Source organism: Pristis pectinata, chromosome 11, assembly GCF_009764475.1.
Source record: "Pristis pectinata isolate sPriPec2 chromosome 11, sPriPec2.1.pri, whole genome shotgun sequence".
NCBI lineage: Eukaryota > Metazoa > Chordata > Chondrichthyes > Rhinopristiformes > Pristidae > Pristis > Pristis pectinata.
In genome coordinates, this window is record NC_067415.1 from 17414815 (window position 1) to 17432922 (window position 18108).

Sequence of the window (18108 nt, forward strand, 5' to 3'; positions counted from 1 at the left end):
TAGTTAACTAACACCCTGAAAATCTCCATGACCTTAACTGTGAAAGACTGCTACCTCATACTGAAAATTTGTCCTCACTATCTCAGTACATTGAACACCAATTTCACTTCAACAAAAACTGGCGACTATTAGCATTGAACAGTTTCATCATCCTCAAGTGCTTACACAAGCCAGGAATGAAAATATATATATCTCAATTACATCAGAAGAACCCACATTACTTGATCCATAGTTTATTCTCACTTACCAGTTTTCAGAGGCCTCAGGGAGAAAGTGGTGCACTCATCGCTTCTCAGTGGCAATATTTTGAACAATTATTTAATCATGCCTTACAACCAATATTTTTGGTGGCCTTTAGTTAAGTACAAGGCAATTATTGTTCTGTTCCAATTTACATTCTGCAGAATGGTCAAGGTAGTTGATAGTATTATGACAGTTATAGGTATTTCTGCAGCCTTCTCTATCAATTCATGCTTGTGACAATTCTGGCCCATATCTCAGCAAACACACAGAATTCAGTCCAAAAAAATGCTTTTACAAATAGAAGTTGCTGTAGTTTCAGGTATAATTTCTCAACAGTAGTTTTCTGCAATCAACAAACTAAAGCATGTCAATTTGAACAATGAAATGGCTTGTTCATCTGGGCAATTGTATTGATTTTTTATTGTCCATTATTGATTGAATATACATGGTGATCAGTATCATTAAAACAGGGGATAAAATGATGCATAATTAATTTGACAGGAACTTGACAGAGTGAACATTTTTATGGCTTGAATTGCTTTTAAATAATCACTTAAAAGACCTACCTATGATATCCTGTGACAGTGAGAATAATATGCTGACATTTCAGAAGGCTACAACAACTGATATGAATGTCCATAAACAATGGAAGAAAAGAACGATGATTCTGCAATGGCAAATGCTTTCCTGACAATTCAGCAGGTAAGGAAAGCTTATCTGGTATCATCTATACAACAAATTATTCAAAACTGTTCCTCTGATCAATCTCAAGTTTAGTTATTTCAGTGGGCCTCCTAAATTAATCCCAGCTATCTTAAAGCTGGTGGACAGGAATGAAAATGCAGTCAGGATAGAGAAAACCACCAGGTCACATATACTGTACGTGATGACTGTCCAGTGAATCCTGTTCAAAAGTAGAGGAGATCTGAATTAAATTTCATGCAATGTATAGTCTACCAACTCCTCATCTTTGTTCATGTGACTGGACATACTGAAGGGCTACTGGTGTCCTTGCAATGTTTTCCAGTGGGAGCCTTCACAAGAGAAACAAAAAGAGTAAAATTGGCCAGAAGCAAAACAAAGGTTAACTTTGCAAAGTATGTGCAATTTTCCTAAATGTGTATTTTTCCTTTCTTAAAAATTGCATATCATGCACACCTAATGTATTGCATATATGCACATTAATTTGCCAGCTCAAATGCCTCTCAGCTCAGAGAGGAATTGTTGCAAGTTCAAGTTCCACTCCAGAGATTCAAGTACAAAACTCTAGGGTCTAAACTGGTAATATCGCATGTTACTGGAGAGTCCTGCACAAGGAAAACCCCATCTTTCAGGTGGGACGTTAAACCCAAGTTCCTTCTGCGCTCTCGGGTACATGTGAAAGAGTTCACTGCATTACTTCAAAGCAAAGGAGTTAAGGCTTATTCCTAATATCTTACTAATATTTCCTTCTCAAATCAACATCTCTAAGAAAACAGATAATCTGGTCATTAACATGTTTTTTTTCTGGATTTTTCCTAGGTTCCAGCAGTGACTACACTTTGAAAGATCTTCACTGACTGTAATGCAGTTTGGGAGTTCCCAAATGAAATGTGAAAGATGCTGTTCAAATGCACTGAGTCACAGAGCTATCCAACATAGAGAGCAGACCCTTTGGCTCAACTAGTCCATGCTGACCAAGTTCTCCAAATGAGCTTGTCCCATCTGTCCGTGTTTGGCTCATATCCCTCTAAACCTTTCCTATCATGTACCTGCTCAAATTTCTTTTAAATGCCCCTACCACATCCTATGTCAGCTCGTTCCATATAAGCAACACCCTCTGTTTGAAGAAGTTGCCCTTCAGTTCTCTTTTAAATCTTTCCCCTCTAACTTTAAACCTATTCTCTCTTTTTTGGACTCCCCTAACCTGGGAAAAGACAGTTGCTATTCAGCTCATTTATGGCCCTCATGATTATATAAAACTCAGTAAGGTCACCCCTCAGTTTCCTACGCTCCAGTCTCAGTAACATCCTTGTAAAGCTTTTTTGCACCCTTTCCAGTTTAATGACATCCTTCCTCTAGCAGAACCACCAGGAATGTATACAGTACTCCAAATATGGCCTTGCCATCATCTTGTACAGCTACAATACGACATCCCATCTCCTGTGCTCAATATCCTGATCGATGAAGGCAAGCGTGCAAACACCCTCTTCACAATTCCATCTATCTGTGTCGCCACTTTCAAGGAACTATGTACCTGCACCCCTAGGTCTCAGATTTCCACAAACCTTTCTGTAAAAAGTAACAAAATGACTTCACTGCTGAATAGTTTAGTTCTGGAATCCTCCAAGGGTATCTAATCTACAAAATCTTTTTCATTATTTTAAAGATTCGATTAGATGATGGCTGGAATTTTGAAACTAAAAGGAATATAAACCAAGTTTATGCAACCTTAATTCTGCATCTTAATTTTTTAGACCCTGTGATCAGTTTAGCATTTTTGCACTGTACCCCTTGAAAGCTTGAGATTAGGACCTCAAATCTGAACAGTACTCTAGAAGGTCTGAACAACATCCTCTGAAGTGGCCTAGCAAGCCGTTCAGTTGTACCAGAAACACTATGTTTAAACAGAGAAGGAATCACATTCTGGAACTCCCTGCCCAAGAGCACTGTGGGAATATCTTCACCAGAAGGACCGTAGCTCTTCAAGACAATGGCACATCACTATCTTTTCAAGGATAATCAGTGGTGAGCAATAAATTATGATCTTTGGAGCAATGTCCAGGTGTCAAAAATGAGGATTGAGAAAAAAAAACATTCAATAGCAGATGCCAGAAACAATATGACAAATTAAGATGCAGTTGGGGGGGTAGTGGTGATGAGGCAGAGCTGGGTGCTGTTTGTGTGAATGTGGAATTTGATGACAGATTTTCAAATAATGTTGCTGAGCAGCAGCAGCAGGATGAGACACAGGAGGGAGCTCAAGGATATATAATTAGCGGACTCTAATGATACAGAGCTGGAAGAAATGCTGTCACTGGTAACTCTTTGGCTACAACTGCTTATGTGGTATTGGAACCAGAACAATTTCCCACACCTCTGCTCTCACCCCCACCCCTCCCAGACCCAACAGGGATAGGTTCCCCCTTGTCCTCTTATTTCATCCTACCAGCCTACGTATCCAACACATCATTCTCTGCCACTTCTGCCATCTCCAATGGGACCCCACTACCAAGCACATCTTCCCCTCCCCACCCCTTTCTGCCTTTCGCAGGGACCACTTTCTCCATGACTCCCTAGTTCACTCCTCTCTGCCCCCCACTCCCCCGCCCCCCCCCCCCCCCCCCCCCACCTCCCCGGGAACTTTCCACTGCACCCGTCATAGGTGCAACACCTGTCCCTACAACACCTCCATCACCTTGCAGAAGCAGATAATCTCACTCATCACAACAGAGTTGAGACATTGGAGAATGATGGTGAGGTCAAACAGATCAAGTCCGGAGAGAGGTGAATAGGTAGAGAAGGAATAGTCCATTATGATTAGTCACAAACAGTGCCATTTGTAGAGTCAGAAACCTGGCAAGCACAGATTTGCAGCTACAGTATGTTTAAAGACTTTGGGGAAAAATGAAGGCCTGTGGTAGCATCCAAGAACAGTCAAGGATGAGGTTTTTGACAAGGCTGATAATAAAGGCAGATCTGAAGGGGAGGGGACCGTGCCCAAGGAGAATGAAATCAGCTCATGAACTAAGGGACAATGAAATGCCGGCTTTTAAATGTCTATGCTGTATTATCATTCTTTGATCCAACAGAACTAATGTCTTGTGTTTAAGGAAATATTCCAATTTGTCTTCCCTGAACTCAATTCTGATAACCTCATACATTCCCAGTGAACTGTCATTCAAAATTTTGCCCACTTAATCTGTATACACCAGAGTATATTCCCTTTATCCTTACTCCACCTTCCAACCAATTTTCGATTTGTCCAAATCTATGCCGTCACATAAGACAAGATCTCTTTATTTGTCACATGTACATCGAAACACATCGGAAAATTCATCTTTTGTGTAGAGTGTTCTGGGGGCAGCCCGCAAGTGTTGCCACACTTGTGGCACCAACATAGCATGCCCACAACTTCCTAACCCATACGTCTTTGGAATGTAGGACACCGGAGCACCCGGAGGAAACCCACGCAGACACGGGGAGAACGTACAAACTCCTTATAGACAGCAGCCGGAATTGAACCCTGGTTGCTGGCGCTGTAATAGTGTTACACTAACCACTACACTACTGTACCTGCCTATGTCTGATCTAGTGCAAAATTTTACTAATGCCTTTTGGAAGTCCACAAAAGTATCATTCATTGAGACCTCCTCAACCACTATTAGTAAACTCACCAAATTTTAACTGGAATAAACAGGTGTGATGTACACTTCAAGCTTATCTTAATTCCAATTAGCTCAGATCTATTCAAATGCTCACTATTCCTGGTAGTAAATTGTAGTAGCCTCTGCAACAGATATTAATGGCAGGGTAAAAGTCACTGCAGATAAAATTATTTTAAAGTTGTTCTTATGTACAGCATACATGACAACTACTTGATAACCACATACTGTGCTTTGCCTGAACTCATACACTTCTGTTCAGATTTAATGCAACTGTACTAATGGAAGATATACAGATTTACTTTGGGCAAAGGAATTGTGTATTTAGCCAAATTTTGCTCTGTTGAAGATGACTTATTGTTTAAGAGCTCACATTGCTGGCAGAATGAGTAGGCCTTGCTTTTCTTCATAGTCAATGATTTCTACTTGCACATGTCCCACCATGTCCACATTTTCTACTACAAATAGTTCAGCGGTCCCTGTGAATGGCAAAGGTGCAGTATAAAACACCCTGAAGACTTTGGGACTGTTGTATAACAGGATTCTTCATAATAATCTTTCTTCAGATGGTGTTTGGTCTGTTTTGTCTGAACATGTGCAGCCATAACATTGATCACACAACTTTCTGCGGCTGCCTTCAGATTCCTTAGAGAACTGTCTGCATCTCCAAGCAGCCAAACTCTGATCCAATATTTTGGGTGAAAGAAAGATAATTTGGTGACTGCAGTAGCATGAAGATGTCATGGAGTTACCAGAAGTTTTGGCAAAGACCTACATGAAGTAATACGTGTTGCTATAAAATAACTTTATTCAATGAACATCTTTCCTGTTCTTATTTATGCAGATTCCAGGTTGTTCTACTACACTACATGCACGGCCCATCTAAGGGAGATGTGCAATTTTTTTTAAAAAACCTATTTGTGTTCCTACTTTGTTGTATCCATAGGGAAAGATATGCAATCAATACCTTTGTAAATTGGAGAACAAAGACCTGCAAATATGATATTTCAAATTTCACTCGCAGACCAAAATGATCTGAGGTATTAGGTTTAGGGCAACAGTGACTCTGTCTGCCATAGAAAATGTGCACGATCTTTGTGCAGCAACTGATGTTGTTGCAGGTTACAGAGCTCTGCAAAATGCATCTGGTAAAATTAATCCTCCTTGTTCTTGCTTTTCAGTGAACAGCAGTAACTTCGAGTCAACACATTGCTGTAAAATAAAGCCTTCTTTGAGTTGTGCTCCTTTGGTCTTTGTGAGTGCAGACCCTGGAATTAAGCAAGCCTTTATAACCGTACCTCCCTTAATATCATCTACTGCATTCTGTGCTACAAGTGTGGCCTCCTCTACATTGGCGAGACCAAATGCAGACTGGGTGACCATTTCACAGAACACCTGAGCTTCGTCCGTAACTGCGATCTACATCTCCCCATTGCCAATCACTTCAATTCCCCCTCCCACTCCATCATAGATGTGCCAGTCCTTGGCCTCCTTCATTGTCAGGAAAATTTCAAGCACAAAGTGGAGGAACAGCATCTCATTTTCCGACTTAGAACCTTGTAGCCTAACGGCATGAACGTTGAATTCTCCCACTCCCCATTCCTCTCCTTCCCTTTCCTTTCTCTCTTTTTTCTAAACCCCCCCTCCCCTTTTTTCCTCCTTACTTTTGACCCATCCTCTGGTGGATCTGCTCTCCCCTCCTGTCCCGCACCTGCCTATGACTATCTCTTACCCGCATCTACCTATCACCACCTTGTGCCCACCCCACCTCCCCTCTTTTGTCCACCTATCACTGCTCTGTTTTTCCCTCCTATATATTGGGCTTCCCCTTTTCCTATCTTCAGTCCTGAAGAAGGGTCCTGACCGGAAACATTGACCACCTGCTTTTCTCCACGGATGGTGCCTGGCCTGCTGAGTTCCTCCAGCATCATTGTGTTTTTCATCTAGATTCCAGCATCTGCAGTCCTTTGTTTCTCAAGCCTTCATTCCTCCTGCCACAATGTAGATGCAAGCACCAAATCCATTGAAACTGTAAGATTTGCTTACCGCCTCACAACAATACTTCCACAAATGAGTACTGCCAATTGCAACTAAATTCCACAACACTCAAAAGCAGCATATGTAGAAAGTGCAGCCCAATAGCTGGCGATTCTTTCAAATATCATAAATTCATCCACCAAGCTATTCAAGCCCATTTCTGTGACTGATCTACATTTGGCAAATACGACACCAGAAATGCTGAAAAGGGGGCTTGAGTCATTAAGCAAGAGTGTTGATGGTGATTAACTATCTTCAAAATGCACAGCAAATGCTCAAAGTTCATCCCAAGCTCACAGCTTCTACCACTTAGAAGGACAAAGGTAGCATGTGCAAGGGACTACCACTCCTGGTAATTTCCCTCCAAGTCACACACTATCCTGACTGGGAAATAATTTGCTGCCCCTTTACTGGAATTCCATACCCAACAGCACTATGGGAGAACCTTCATCAGATGGATTGCAGCAGTTCACCACTACCTTTGAGGGCAATTAGTCATGGATAATAAATTGAAACCTTCCCACTGATGTCCAAATCTCATAAATGAATTAGAAAATTCTATGCAAATCATCACTTACCACCACTGTTGCCTTAATACTCATTTTTCAATCATTCCCAATTATAAATCATCAGCATTTTCTTTACTTCAAAGGTTTTTCCTAGGTCATTCAGAATTGATTTTGAGTTCAAAGAACTCCCAAAATGCCCAATTTCCAACCAGAGAGGAAACTTACTATGGATAGGACAACATCAATGGCAATGCATTTCTTACCCAAGGTTCTAGTCAGATTTTGGTTGACCTGGCACTTGGATGAAAAGATTGCTGACTCGTTCCACTATGACGTTACCTTGTGTTGGATGAGGAATGACTTATGACCACTGACTGCTGTGGTGGAGGGGGTGGAGGTAGGAGAAACACTCCACCCAAAAGAGATGGAAGGGTTACTTGCACTCAGAAAGATAAAGAAATCTCACCTCCATTCAATGGCTTTTTCAACAGAGCTGAATACTTTAGGTCGACTCCGTAAAAACGTTTGCATGCTGTTTAAAGCATCCATTGCTGTGCCTAGAAATGTTTTTAAAACATGTTACAAAATGTTATGAAAATTATTTAGACACAAGTTAACAGTAAAAATTATGTCACTCAGTGGTTTACTAAAACTGTGACTCAGAATCTGATGATAACTACTTTTAAAACAAACACTAAAGCAACTACTTTAGGTTTCATGTAGTACTTTAAATAACCCACCTTCTACCACATCAATCATGCAGATACCCAGAAGAGATGGCACAAAGTTCTTTGCTGCAGAATGAACTGCTATTGCTCCACCCATACTATGACCAATCAACAGAATTGGGGGAGCATCTGCACCATATAGTGTGTCAATTATATCTCCAACATCTCTGTAAAGGAGAAGTATACAATTGTTTAAAATATAAACACAACTTTATGCTCAACAAAGCTGACTTACAGACCGATTTAACCCTTAACTCTAGGCAAGTTATCCAATCTTAGTGCAATGTACTAAACATCCCACCTGGCAAGATATTTATCCCATGGCAATCTTTTCTAATTTAGTGTACAAATTTTTGATTTGTATGTTACACGAATCTGTTAACCTTTAGAATTAGAATGAGTATTTTAAAAAAAATTATCAGCCAATCCAAGGCCAAAATCAACACGTTTCTCCCACCTCCAGAAGTGGGAAGGTGGTTCAGACTTGATAAAAGGAAATTAGCATGCTACATTAAATTTAAAAAAAAACATTTCAGTGTTGTGGATAAGTGTAAGTCTTCATATTTCTTGTATTTTTGATGTATAGAAACAAACAGAAAAACTAAAGTGACAATAAGTGGACTCTTGAAAAGCTGAAAACTATCAGTTATAACTGGTTTACTGCCAGTGAAAATCCACGCTCCAAAAGCTGCTGAAATTTTCAAAAAAAAGTAGATATTTCAAGATCAAAAGGAATTCTTAAATATTTAAAAAAGTAAAATTGAGATGAGAAATTAACAGATTTAACAAGACACACAGACCTAAACTATCTAAAATATATTTTAATTGCAGTTTTTAAGTGCCTAGTTTAGGGTTAATTTTAACATAACACCAGGTCCTGACATTTGAGTATATCTGCAATTTTACAGCGCCTTTCAATTTCAGTGCGATAAAACATTTTGTAGAGGATGGGAATTTCCCTAAAGCTAATGGTTGTCGGAACACAAGACTCTGGAACAAACTGTATTTACTAACTGTTCTATTTTTGATTTTGCAGGTACTAACAGAGAGAATATAAAAGGAAGTCTGCAGTTTTATTTATCCATTACTAGCATTTAACCATCAGCATTACTCATTAAATTTTATTTTTGTAATTGCAAATGCCTAGATAATACTAAATATTTCAAGATCTGCTCTATTGAAAACTGATATAATTAAATATTTAGTCTTAAGGATAATCTTGAAGGAAGAGAAAGCATTATTAATAGGGAAGAGTGTTTAAATTAGGAGTACCCAATCAACCACAGTCAAATACAACTGATACACTTAAGTATCAGCTGTAGCTGATGGTTCATTGTTAAATTAACCATCAACTGCAGCAAGTTCACTTAAAAATAGGCTGCTGAATCAGAACTAACACAGAGCTCAATGTCAGAATTGTTAATTCTCAGCCAGCAACTACATTTCAAAAACAGGCATTAAGATTGGGACTGTACTGGGTACACAACCCACTTACTCTTATCTGGATTCAGAATGAACCCAGATTGCCAATGATCATTGCTCCTTACATATCTGCTCATGGGGTACCAAAGATAAACAGACCATTCCTTTCTCTTTTGCTGTCACTGATCATCAGCATTTACTTTGGCACAATACAACAAAAAAGTCATCACAAAATAAACACTGCAAACTAAATTTGAAGATGGAAACAATAGATCAACCCTGTGCATTCCCCTAGTGCCTGCCTTTGTCCCTCTTGGCATTCCCATGCAATGATACCTCTTATGCAGCATGGCTTGTGAAAAGCTGCTGACTTTCAGTGGAGGAAACCGCAAACAGAAAATGGAAATAAAAATGAAAGACAAACCTGACCAACTTTGTGCCTGGAGCATCACCAGCTTATCTTTGGATACAACAGCTTCAGCTGGCTACTGACAGGCAACAGGGGTACAGCAGAGTGGCAAGGTTTAAAAACTATTCTTAGTTCTGATGAGGGATCATTGACCTGAAATATTAAATAATTGTTTCTCTCCCTCCACTGATTCTGCCCAGCAACTGAATATTTCCAGTAATTTTTGCTCTTATTTTAGAAATACAAATAGTAGCTCCTTCTTGGAGGCTAGTAGAAATTTTCTCAATGGCACCACTCTCCTGCCTCAGTAATCCTGGTAAACTATTGCTGGACTGTTGTGGGTCTATGAAAGTCCCTTTGCAACACTGTAAACCAGAGACATGATGGATGCAGACTACTACTTTTCAAGCTCAGGCTAAGCCTCTAGTGCAACACTCAATTGTTGAGTAATGCCAGTCGGGAAAAAATATAATTGTTTTCCAGGGCTACACCACATATTCACCATAAAAAATGTCAGAGTATAAATAATGGAGGTATGCTGCATAAATATGCTTTCTATAAACTAGTTTAAATAGGCGAGGGGTGATTAAGCTGTGTCAGTAAAATAATAACTAAACTCCATAGTTTAGATAAAAAGTTATTTCCTCTGATTATGAAATCTTGTACAAAAGGTTTTAATCTTAAAATTAGAGTTAGAAGATTTAAGAGCAAAACCAAAATTTTCATACAAAACCCAGGAAAAAAATATCTCGAACTCTCCCCTCCAAACGTCACTGAATTCTGCCTCAATTAAAATATCAAGTACTCAGATCAATAGATTTTTTTTCTCTTAAAAGGCATCAAGGAACATGGGGCAAAGGAAAATAAATACATTTGAGGTGGAGAACAACCATGATCCAACTAAATGGCATAATATGCTTGAGGCTGAATGGCACTGCACTCAGTTGTCATGTTAGGATTCTAGAACTACACTGAAAGATTATTTAACAGTAATAATTGTACTGGAGAATAACTATCAAATTTGTTTTTCTAGTTTTAACTTCCCACTACAATTGATAACTAAACTTTGAAACCAAAATCATAAGCAAGTCCATTGAATTGATGCAAATTTTAACTATGGAAAAGTAAATGGAAAACGCCATACAGCTTCAGTCATGCTAAACATGTGTTATTTATTAAGAGTTTGACAATCTTTCGGGAAAACTTGCATTTCACATTCAAGATGTAACTGCAGAAATTGCTAGTCGGGATGTACCTCACCATGGGAGATCTTGTCAACAGATGGAGCAGCCCACTTCACAAGAAAATTTCACAGATTGCTGAGAAATTATGAAAAGGTCCTAATGACCTTACAGTAACACAGAGGAGAAATACACTGGTCGGAGATAAACAATTTGTTATTAGGTGGCTGAATCATTTACAATATGAAAGGAATTATTTTATTGTCTTTGTACCTGGACATTGTTTCTGCAGAAAGATCATCACTGTTTACAACTTTTGTATCACCTGGAAGATAAATAGGGCCATCAATTAAATGGTTTCATTACAGGTGGTTTCTTGTCTTCATATTAAATAGAATAGATGATTTGATCCTGTGCATTTTGGCTTCTACATTTTCCTGAACAGAAAACTTCCAGAAAATTATAAAACTTGGGCAAAAGGAGGGAACTAACATAGTTTGCAGTAGGAATGCTCCAGTATTAGCCTCACAGAAATCTAGTTCACAGGAGCTCCTGACTCACCATGTCCACAGCAACCAAAAAAAAAGCAATTCAGGCTAGTTCCGCTTGCCAGTCCATATCCTTGTCAGTCATACCATGAGTGCTCATCCAGGTACTTTTAATTATGAGTGTTTATGCCTTCACCACACATTTATATACTGAGTTTCAGACGTCCACAACTCTTTGGATGGGAAAACAAACTTCCCTTTGAACTTTGACCTATCACCCATATCATCCAATTATTGACTTATCCACTAGTATTAAAAAAAATTGCTCATTCCTATTTGCCCTATCTTGACATCACATAATTTCACTCATCTCAACTAAATCTTCCCTCAGTTCCAAAGAAAATAGCTCCAGCTTAATCTTTTCTCAAACTTTTGTGGTCCTGGCAACATTCCTGCAAATCTCCTCCATTCCCTTGCTAGTGCTATCACATCTTTCCAGAACTCTGTCTAACTGTGACCCAGCTATTACATTATACACAACTCTAACATAACTTCCTGGGTTTTATATTTTATGATGAGCCATAATCTTACTGAAAGCAGGTGCAGGGAGGTAAATGACCACTTCCTGTTTGTCTTATGGTCTTTTTAACAAATTGTTGGAGAACAACTTTGGACCTGCCCAAACTCCATGGGCTGAAAATTTTGTATTCTCAGAGCAGACTTGACTTCTCAGGGTCAAGTGTTTGGAAATAGTTCTCCTGCCAACCTACACTCCTTTCACCCCATCAATAAGCAGTCACACTACATAGCAAGGCCTGATAATAAATCCCCCTCAAATGATAGGAAGCATATGCGTCTGCTGCCATTTCCATTGTGGCAGACAGTGGTTGACATACTGTGGATCGGCAAGACAGTGCCCAGGACACAATGTACTAACAGTTGCTGCAGGTTCCCCTAGGATCAGGGGACAAAAGAATGCTGGAGCTGCTGTTCAATATGGCAACTGTCTTTTACTAAGTAGAAATATGACTGCCCTCATCCAACCACAATCAAGGAAGCCTTCCATCTTCCTTCTAGCAATTATTACCAATCTTCCCACAGCTCTCTTCAGTGTGGTTTCATCCCACGTCCATCCCGTTGTCCCAGCACCTTCAAAGAATCTATCCTTGGCCTCCTATTTCTCAACATACATGCTGTCCAACTGAAAATGCATCAGTTTCTGTATATGCTGATGACACCCAACTCTCTCTCTCACAATTGCTCATCTTTTCGAAAGTCATATGTTCACCCTGCATGACTAGACCAGCAGAAATTAGCTCCATCAAAATATCGCTACAATGGAAGTCACTTATTTTAGTCTGCTATCTAGCCACAGACTCCATCACCTCTCTAATATCTATCTGAAAATAAAGCAATGTACTTTCCTGTAAATTTGAAAATATCAGTACTTCTGCTCTCACCTTCACATAGTCCATTTCCAACTTTACCCTTTCGGATCTCTGTTCAGAAGATAGGTTAGCAACAAACATCCATTACAAGCCCACAGACTCTCAGAGCTGTCTCGACTATACTTCTTTGCACCCTGCCCCCTCGAAGGATTCAATTTCATTCTGTCTCCATCGTATCTGCTTTGACCACGAGACTTTCCACACTTGTGCCTCTGAGATCGTGAAGGAAGCAATCCTTTTGGAATGGTAAAAGAGAGGGAAGGGTGTGTTTGATTTTTTTAAAAACTGCAAAAGAAAATCCATTTAAAGCATCCTGAACCATGTCCTTTTCCTGAACCATGGCTTCCCCTTTATCATCATTGACTGAACCCTCAACCACATCTATTTCCCACACCTCAGCTCCCAACTCCTCTCCTCCCAGAACAATGATAGAATTCCCCCAGTCCTCTTTCCCACCTCCAACAACTGCTGCTTTAAGTGGGTTGTGTTCTGTTATTTTTTTTAATCAAACAAACCCTTCCCTCTCTTTCAGCATTCCAAAAGGATTGCTTCCCTCATGATTCCCTGGTCTATTCTTCCACCTCCACCAGTGACTCCACGTCCCACATAACTGCAGAGTTGTAGCACCTGTCCTTTCACCTCTTCCCTTCCCACCATCCAGGGGTCTAAACAGTCCTTACACGCAAAGCAACAATGCACTTGCACCACAAGTGTTCTTCAATCCAGTGCACTGCATCTGACACTTGAGATTTGTCTCCCGTACACTGGAAAAACCATATGTAGATTGGTTTGACCAATTTGTGGAGTATCTGCATTAAGTCCACAGGGGTGACCCCAAGCTCCCAGTTGCCTGTCTCTTTAATTCTCCATCCCACTCTGATTCATCTGTCTGTGGTCTCATGCAATGTTATAAATGAGATCCAAAGTAAACTTAAGGAATAACATCTTATTTTCCAGTCTAATGTTGTAGCCTTCCATACTTAGTCTCAAATTCAACAATTTCAGGTAACTTGCTTTCTATGTTTGTATCAGAACTGCCCTGTTCTGCTATAGATTACCCACCTACTATATTAATTTAGTTATTCTCTCCCCATTAATACTACCTAACCTGCTGTGTATTTCTTACAGCTCTGATTTCCTTTTACTCTTTGTACTCTTCACAACTTTTACTGTTTTGTGTCTTCTCTCTCACCGTTTTCATTAATCTATCAAACAGGTGACCTCATCATAGTAACCTTGGTCTCACTTCATCAGACATCCATCCCTCCCCCACCCACCATGCAACTCAAAACTAACTCATTTTCTCCCTTTCCTAGTTGTGATGAAGAGTCTTTGACTGAAACATTAATTCGATTTCTTTTCTTCCCAGATGCTGCCTGACCTACTGAGCAATTCCAGCATTTTCAATTTTTATTTCAGACTGTTCACAACTTTGGTGTCATATTTGACCTCAAGCTACAGAACATGCATCCTGCCATCTCCAAGACTTAACATCTCCATCCTTATCTCAGTCCATCTCTTGCTAAACATCATTGCTACCTGTGTTTTTCCAGTATACTCTGAATCTACATTCATTGTTGTACCCATTGTAAACAGGGGTCATCCAAGATACTACTGGCTATTTTGCAACTTTCACCCATTATCATTCACTTATCAGTTACTTAAGAAATTAAGATTTGCATCCTCATTTTCAAATCCCTTCAAGAGCTTGTCCATTCCAATCGCTGTAATCTCTTCCAGCCCCATGAAATAGCTGTGCTCCTTAAATTGATGATTATCCTCAAATTGTTCCACACAGCAACCATGCTTTCAGCTACCAAGGCCTCAAGCTCTAGAATTCTCTCTCTAAGCGTCACTACATTTTGACCGCTAATTTCTCCTCCAAGAGGCTCCTGAAAAGCACCACCTTGCGGAAGCTTCTGAACCGCCATCTGCTGATTCGATTAACATGCCTAATGAAATGCCTTGGGATGTTTTGTTTTGCCAAGATAAAATGAGCTATACAAATACAAGTTGTTTTTTTTTTGCATTCTGCATCATTATATTTATTAAAGATTCTTCTCTCTGGTACACTAAAGGCTGAGGGACAACTTGACAGAAGTATATAAAATTATGAGATAAATAGGGTAGATGGTCAGAATCTTTATCCCCAGGGTGTAAATTCTAATACTGGAGGGCATAGCTTTAAGATGAAAGGGGGAAAGTTTAAAGCAGATTTACTAGGCAAGTTCTCCACCCACCACCACTCCCCCGCCCCCCCCCCCCCCCAACCCCCGAGATTGGTAGGTACATAGAACGTGCTGCCAGGGGAGGTGGTGGAAGCAGATACCATAGCAACACAAGAGGCATTTAGAAAGGCACATGAACAGTGAAGGAATGGAGAGATATAGACCATGTGCAGACATGGTCAGCCGAGACATTGCAGGCCGAAGGGCCTCTTTCTGTTCTCTGTATCACATAAGCAAATAAAAGACAAATTGTGTATTTGCAAGTCAGTGTAGTGGAACACAGAGGTTGGTATGACACTGTCAATGTATCCACCATACCCAACATGAATGAGTTACCCATCTCTACTATGTGGGGAAGCACTAAATATCAGCTAGGTGTTTCACATTAACAAAGGAAACGTCATCATGAGTTCAATACAGGAAATCCCCGGATTAAGTACAAGTTCTGCTCCCAAGAACTGTCCATATGCCGATTTCTCCCCAAGTCAGAAACAGTCATTTTCTACAGCTACCCATTTCATATCACTCCATCTATACTTGCTAAAATTCTTTCATTTCATTGAATAATCACCCTAACAATACCCATAATTAAATTAATTTAATATATACTGTATCCAGCCATTAATGAACACCATGAAACATTTTATTACTAGCTTGAAAAATGGTTTAAAATGTATAAGAAAATTTGCATAAAGTCAGATATCCATAAATCAGGTCAGTTGTGACCCAGGGAGCCACTGTACTACTTATTCACAGCAGTACAGTTCTTAGACACCACAGTGACAGCACTAGTGGATGTGCTGACTCACAGGTCCAGTGATCTGGGCTCAATCCTGACTCCTGATGCTGTCTATGTGGTGTTTGCACATTCTCACTGTGATTACGTGAGTTTCTTCCTGGTGATCTAGTTTCCACCAAAATCCCAAAGATGTGGGTTGGTAAGTTAATTGGCCACTGCAACTTGTCCCCAGTGTGCAGGTGAATGGCGAGTGGTAGAATGTGGGGGAAATTGTTGGGAATGCAGGGAGAATAAAATGGGATTAGTATAAATGGGTGCTTGATAGTTGGCATAGATTTGGTGGGCTGAAGGGTCTGTTTCCATGCTATATCACTCTATGCCCTAATAAACATCTGGAAATAATTGCCTCCCAAGTTTTCAAATAAACCATATGCCCTGGGAGACAAAAAAAAAGTAACTCCAGGTGAGGACATCAGAGGAGTCAGGGCCAACATAATTTTCCGCACTTCAACGTACCCATATTTCAAAATTCCTCCCACTGACTCATACATATTACATTATGCATTATGAATATTCTGTGCAGCCCTACGTTCTGGGAACATCAAGTCAAAATTTAGCTGTCTAACAATATTAAAGTACTTTTCTCCAAGTTTGATTGGGCATAGACTATTTTAACAGAAAGTTCCAAGCTGCCAGAAATTTCATGTTTTATTATACTGTACAACTTTGTAAAGAAGATCTACTGGTTGGTTCAATTGATGCTTTAAAGATAATGCTCTGCTATTTCCAGCCTGTGGTATTTATTCCTAGAAGGAGATAAACTGTTAAATCAGATGATATTAGCTATTTCCTGCAAGAACTCTTTCTACAAATCCAGATTAATTCTTGCAGTTTAAAATTACTGTTTTATAATATAAACAAAGTGCATGATGCTCTCTGTTTAGTTTTGTGGACTAATTCAGAAATATGGCATAAGATACACCAGGATATCATGAACTCTACCAAGCAGCATTTTATCTTTTCCCTGAGCACATTGCTACAAATGTACCTCAAAATCCAGACAGACATTTGTGCTTGATAACTTGCTGATCTGGGATTGACCAATAAAAAGACAAGTCAAAACAATTAGGGGAAGGGGGGGAAAAATTCCATAACATGGTCCATAATCCAAGAAATTAGTTACAGGAGTTTTGGGTTCTTGTAATATTTTGATAGGGATCCCAGGATCTAGAAGGGGTGTATAGTTGTATAGTAAGTGATGAGAGAGGTAGTGGGACCACAAAGTGGGAACACTGAATAGGCATTCTGCGTCTTTTCTAAGTACTAAATTTGGTGGGGGGGGGGGGGGGGGGGGTGGCGGCAGTGGTGGGTGTTGGTGAAAAGAGGCAAGGGATCCAGGGAATATTAACTGTTCATGGCTAAACATTGTGCTTCCCACATTTGCTCTCTGAGAAGTATGAGGGACATTGTAAAACAGTATATATTCCTAAAAGTCCATTGTGCTCTTAAAACTGATGAAACATGAATAAGTATATAAAACATTCCTAGTTTAAGGAGAAAATAAAAGGGAAGTTTATCAAATCTAATGACAAACATTCTTAGCAGCCAGAGTAAAATATCCTTTTTAACAGAAATTATTTTAAAATAAACTTACCATGGCCTCGCAGGTCTACTGCCACAACCCTGCATTTAACCCGATTGATAATCATGGACTGTAGTCAAAAATAACAGATCATCTTTAAGTCATACATACACAATAACTCACCATTTACTAATCAACATTTTCCAAAAAGATTAAAGATGTGAGCCTTTTATACTAAATTTTGAAATTTTAGCTTATATGAAAGCTTATATGTTGAAAGAAATCCTTCAGTACAATGAGAAATGACAATAAATTTTGCTGTGCCAATGTTGCCAACATTCCGGGATTAAAAAATTCACCTACTTACACTCGATTAATGTCCCATTACATACAATATTGCAATTACACTGCTAAAATGGCAGAGTCAGCCCTGAGCATCATGAGCTGCCCTGCTGGTAAATCAGCAGTCCTACTCCTTAACGTTTTCTCTCTCTCCCCTTCTGAATGCACTAATTCATCCTCTGTCACCACTCACTACAAGGATATCAGTGCAATATAAAAGACAATGCTATTAGCTATCCAACGACAGTGGGAACATCAACATTCCATACCTTGACCTGAGAATTTACTCTTTCCAGTACAGAACTATTCAACTTGCATCACCTCTGCTCCAGAACCAAGATCACTAACTCTACTAATCAAGGACACATCTGCATACTTGAAGGCAGAG

At 39.6% G+C, this 18108-nt stretch overlaps 1 protein-coding gene across 1 annotated transcript in view; it reads right to left on the bottom strand.

The window, feature by feature from the left end:
• Positions 1-18108, bottom strand: part of ppme1 (protein phosphatase methylesterase 1) — a 44130-nt gene that overhangs the window by 14971 nt on the left and 11051 nt on the right. The window contains exons 4-7 of the mRNA XM_052025555.1: positions 17451-17508; positions 11167-11218; positions 7894-8048; positions 7620-7710 (exon numbers count right to left, since the gene is read on the bottom strand). Coding sequence (XP_051881515.1) covers positions 7620-7710; positions 7894-8048; positions 11167-11218; positions 17451-17508 — 356 coding nt within the window. The remainder of the gene's footprint in view (positions 1-7619; positions 7711-7893; positions 8049-11166; positions 11219-17450; positions 17509-18108) is intronic.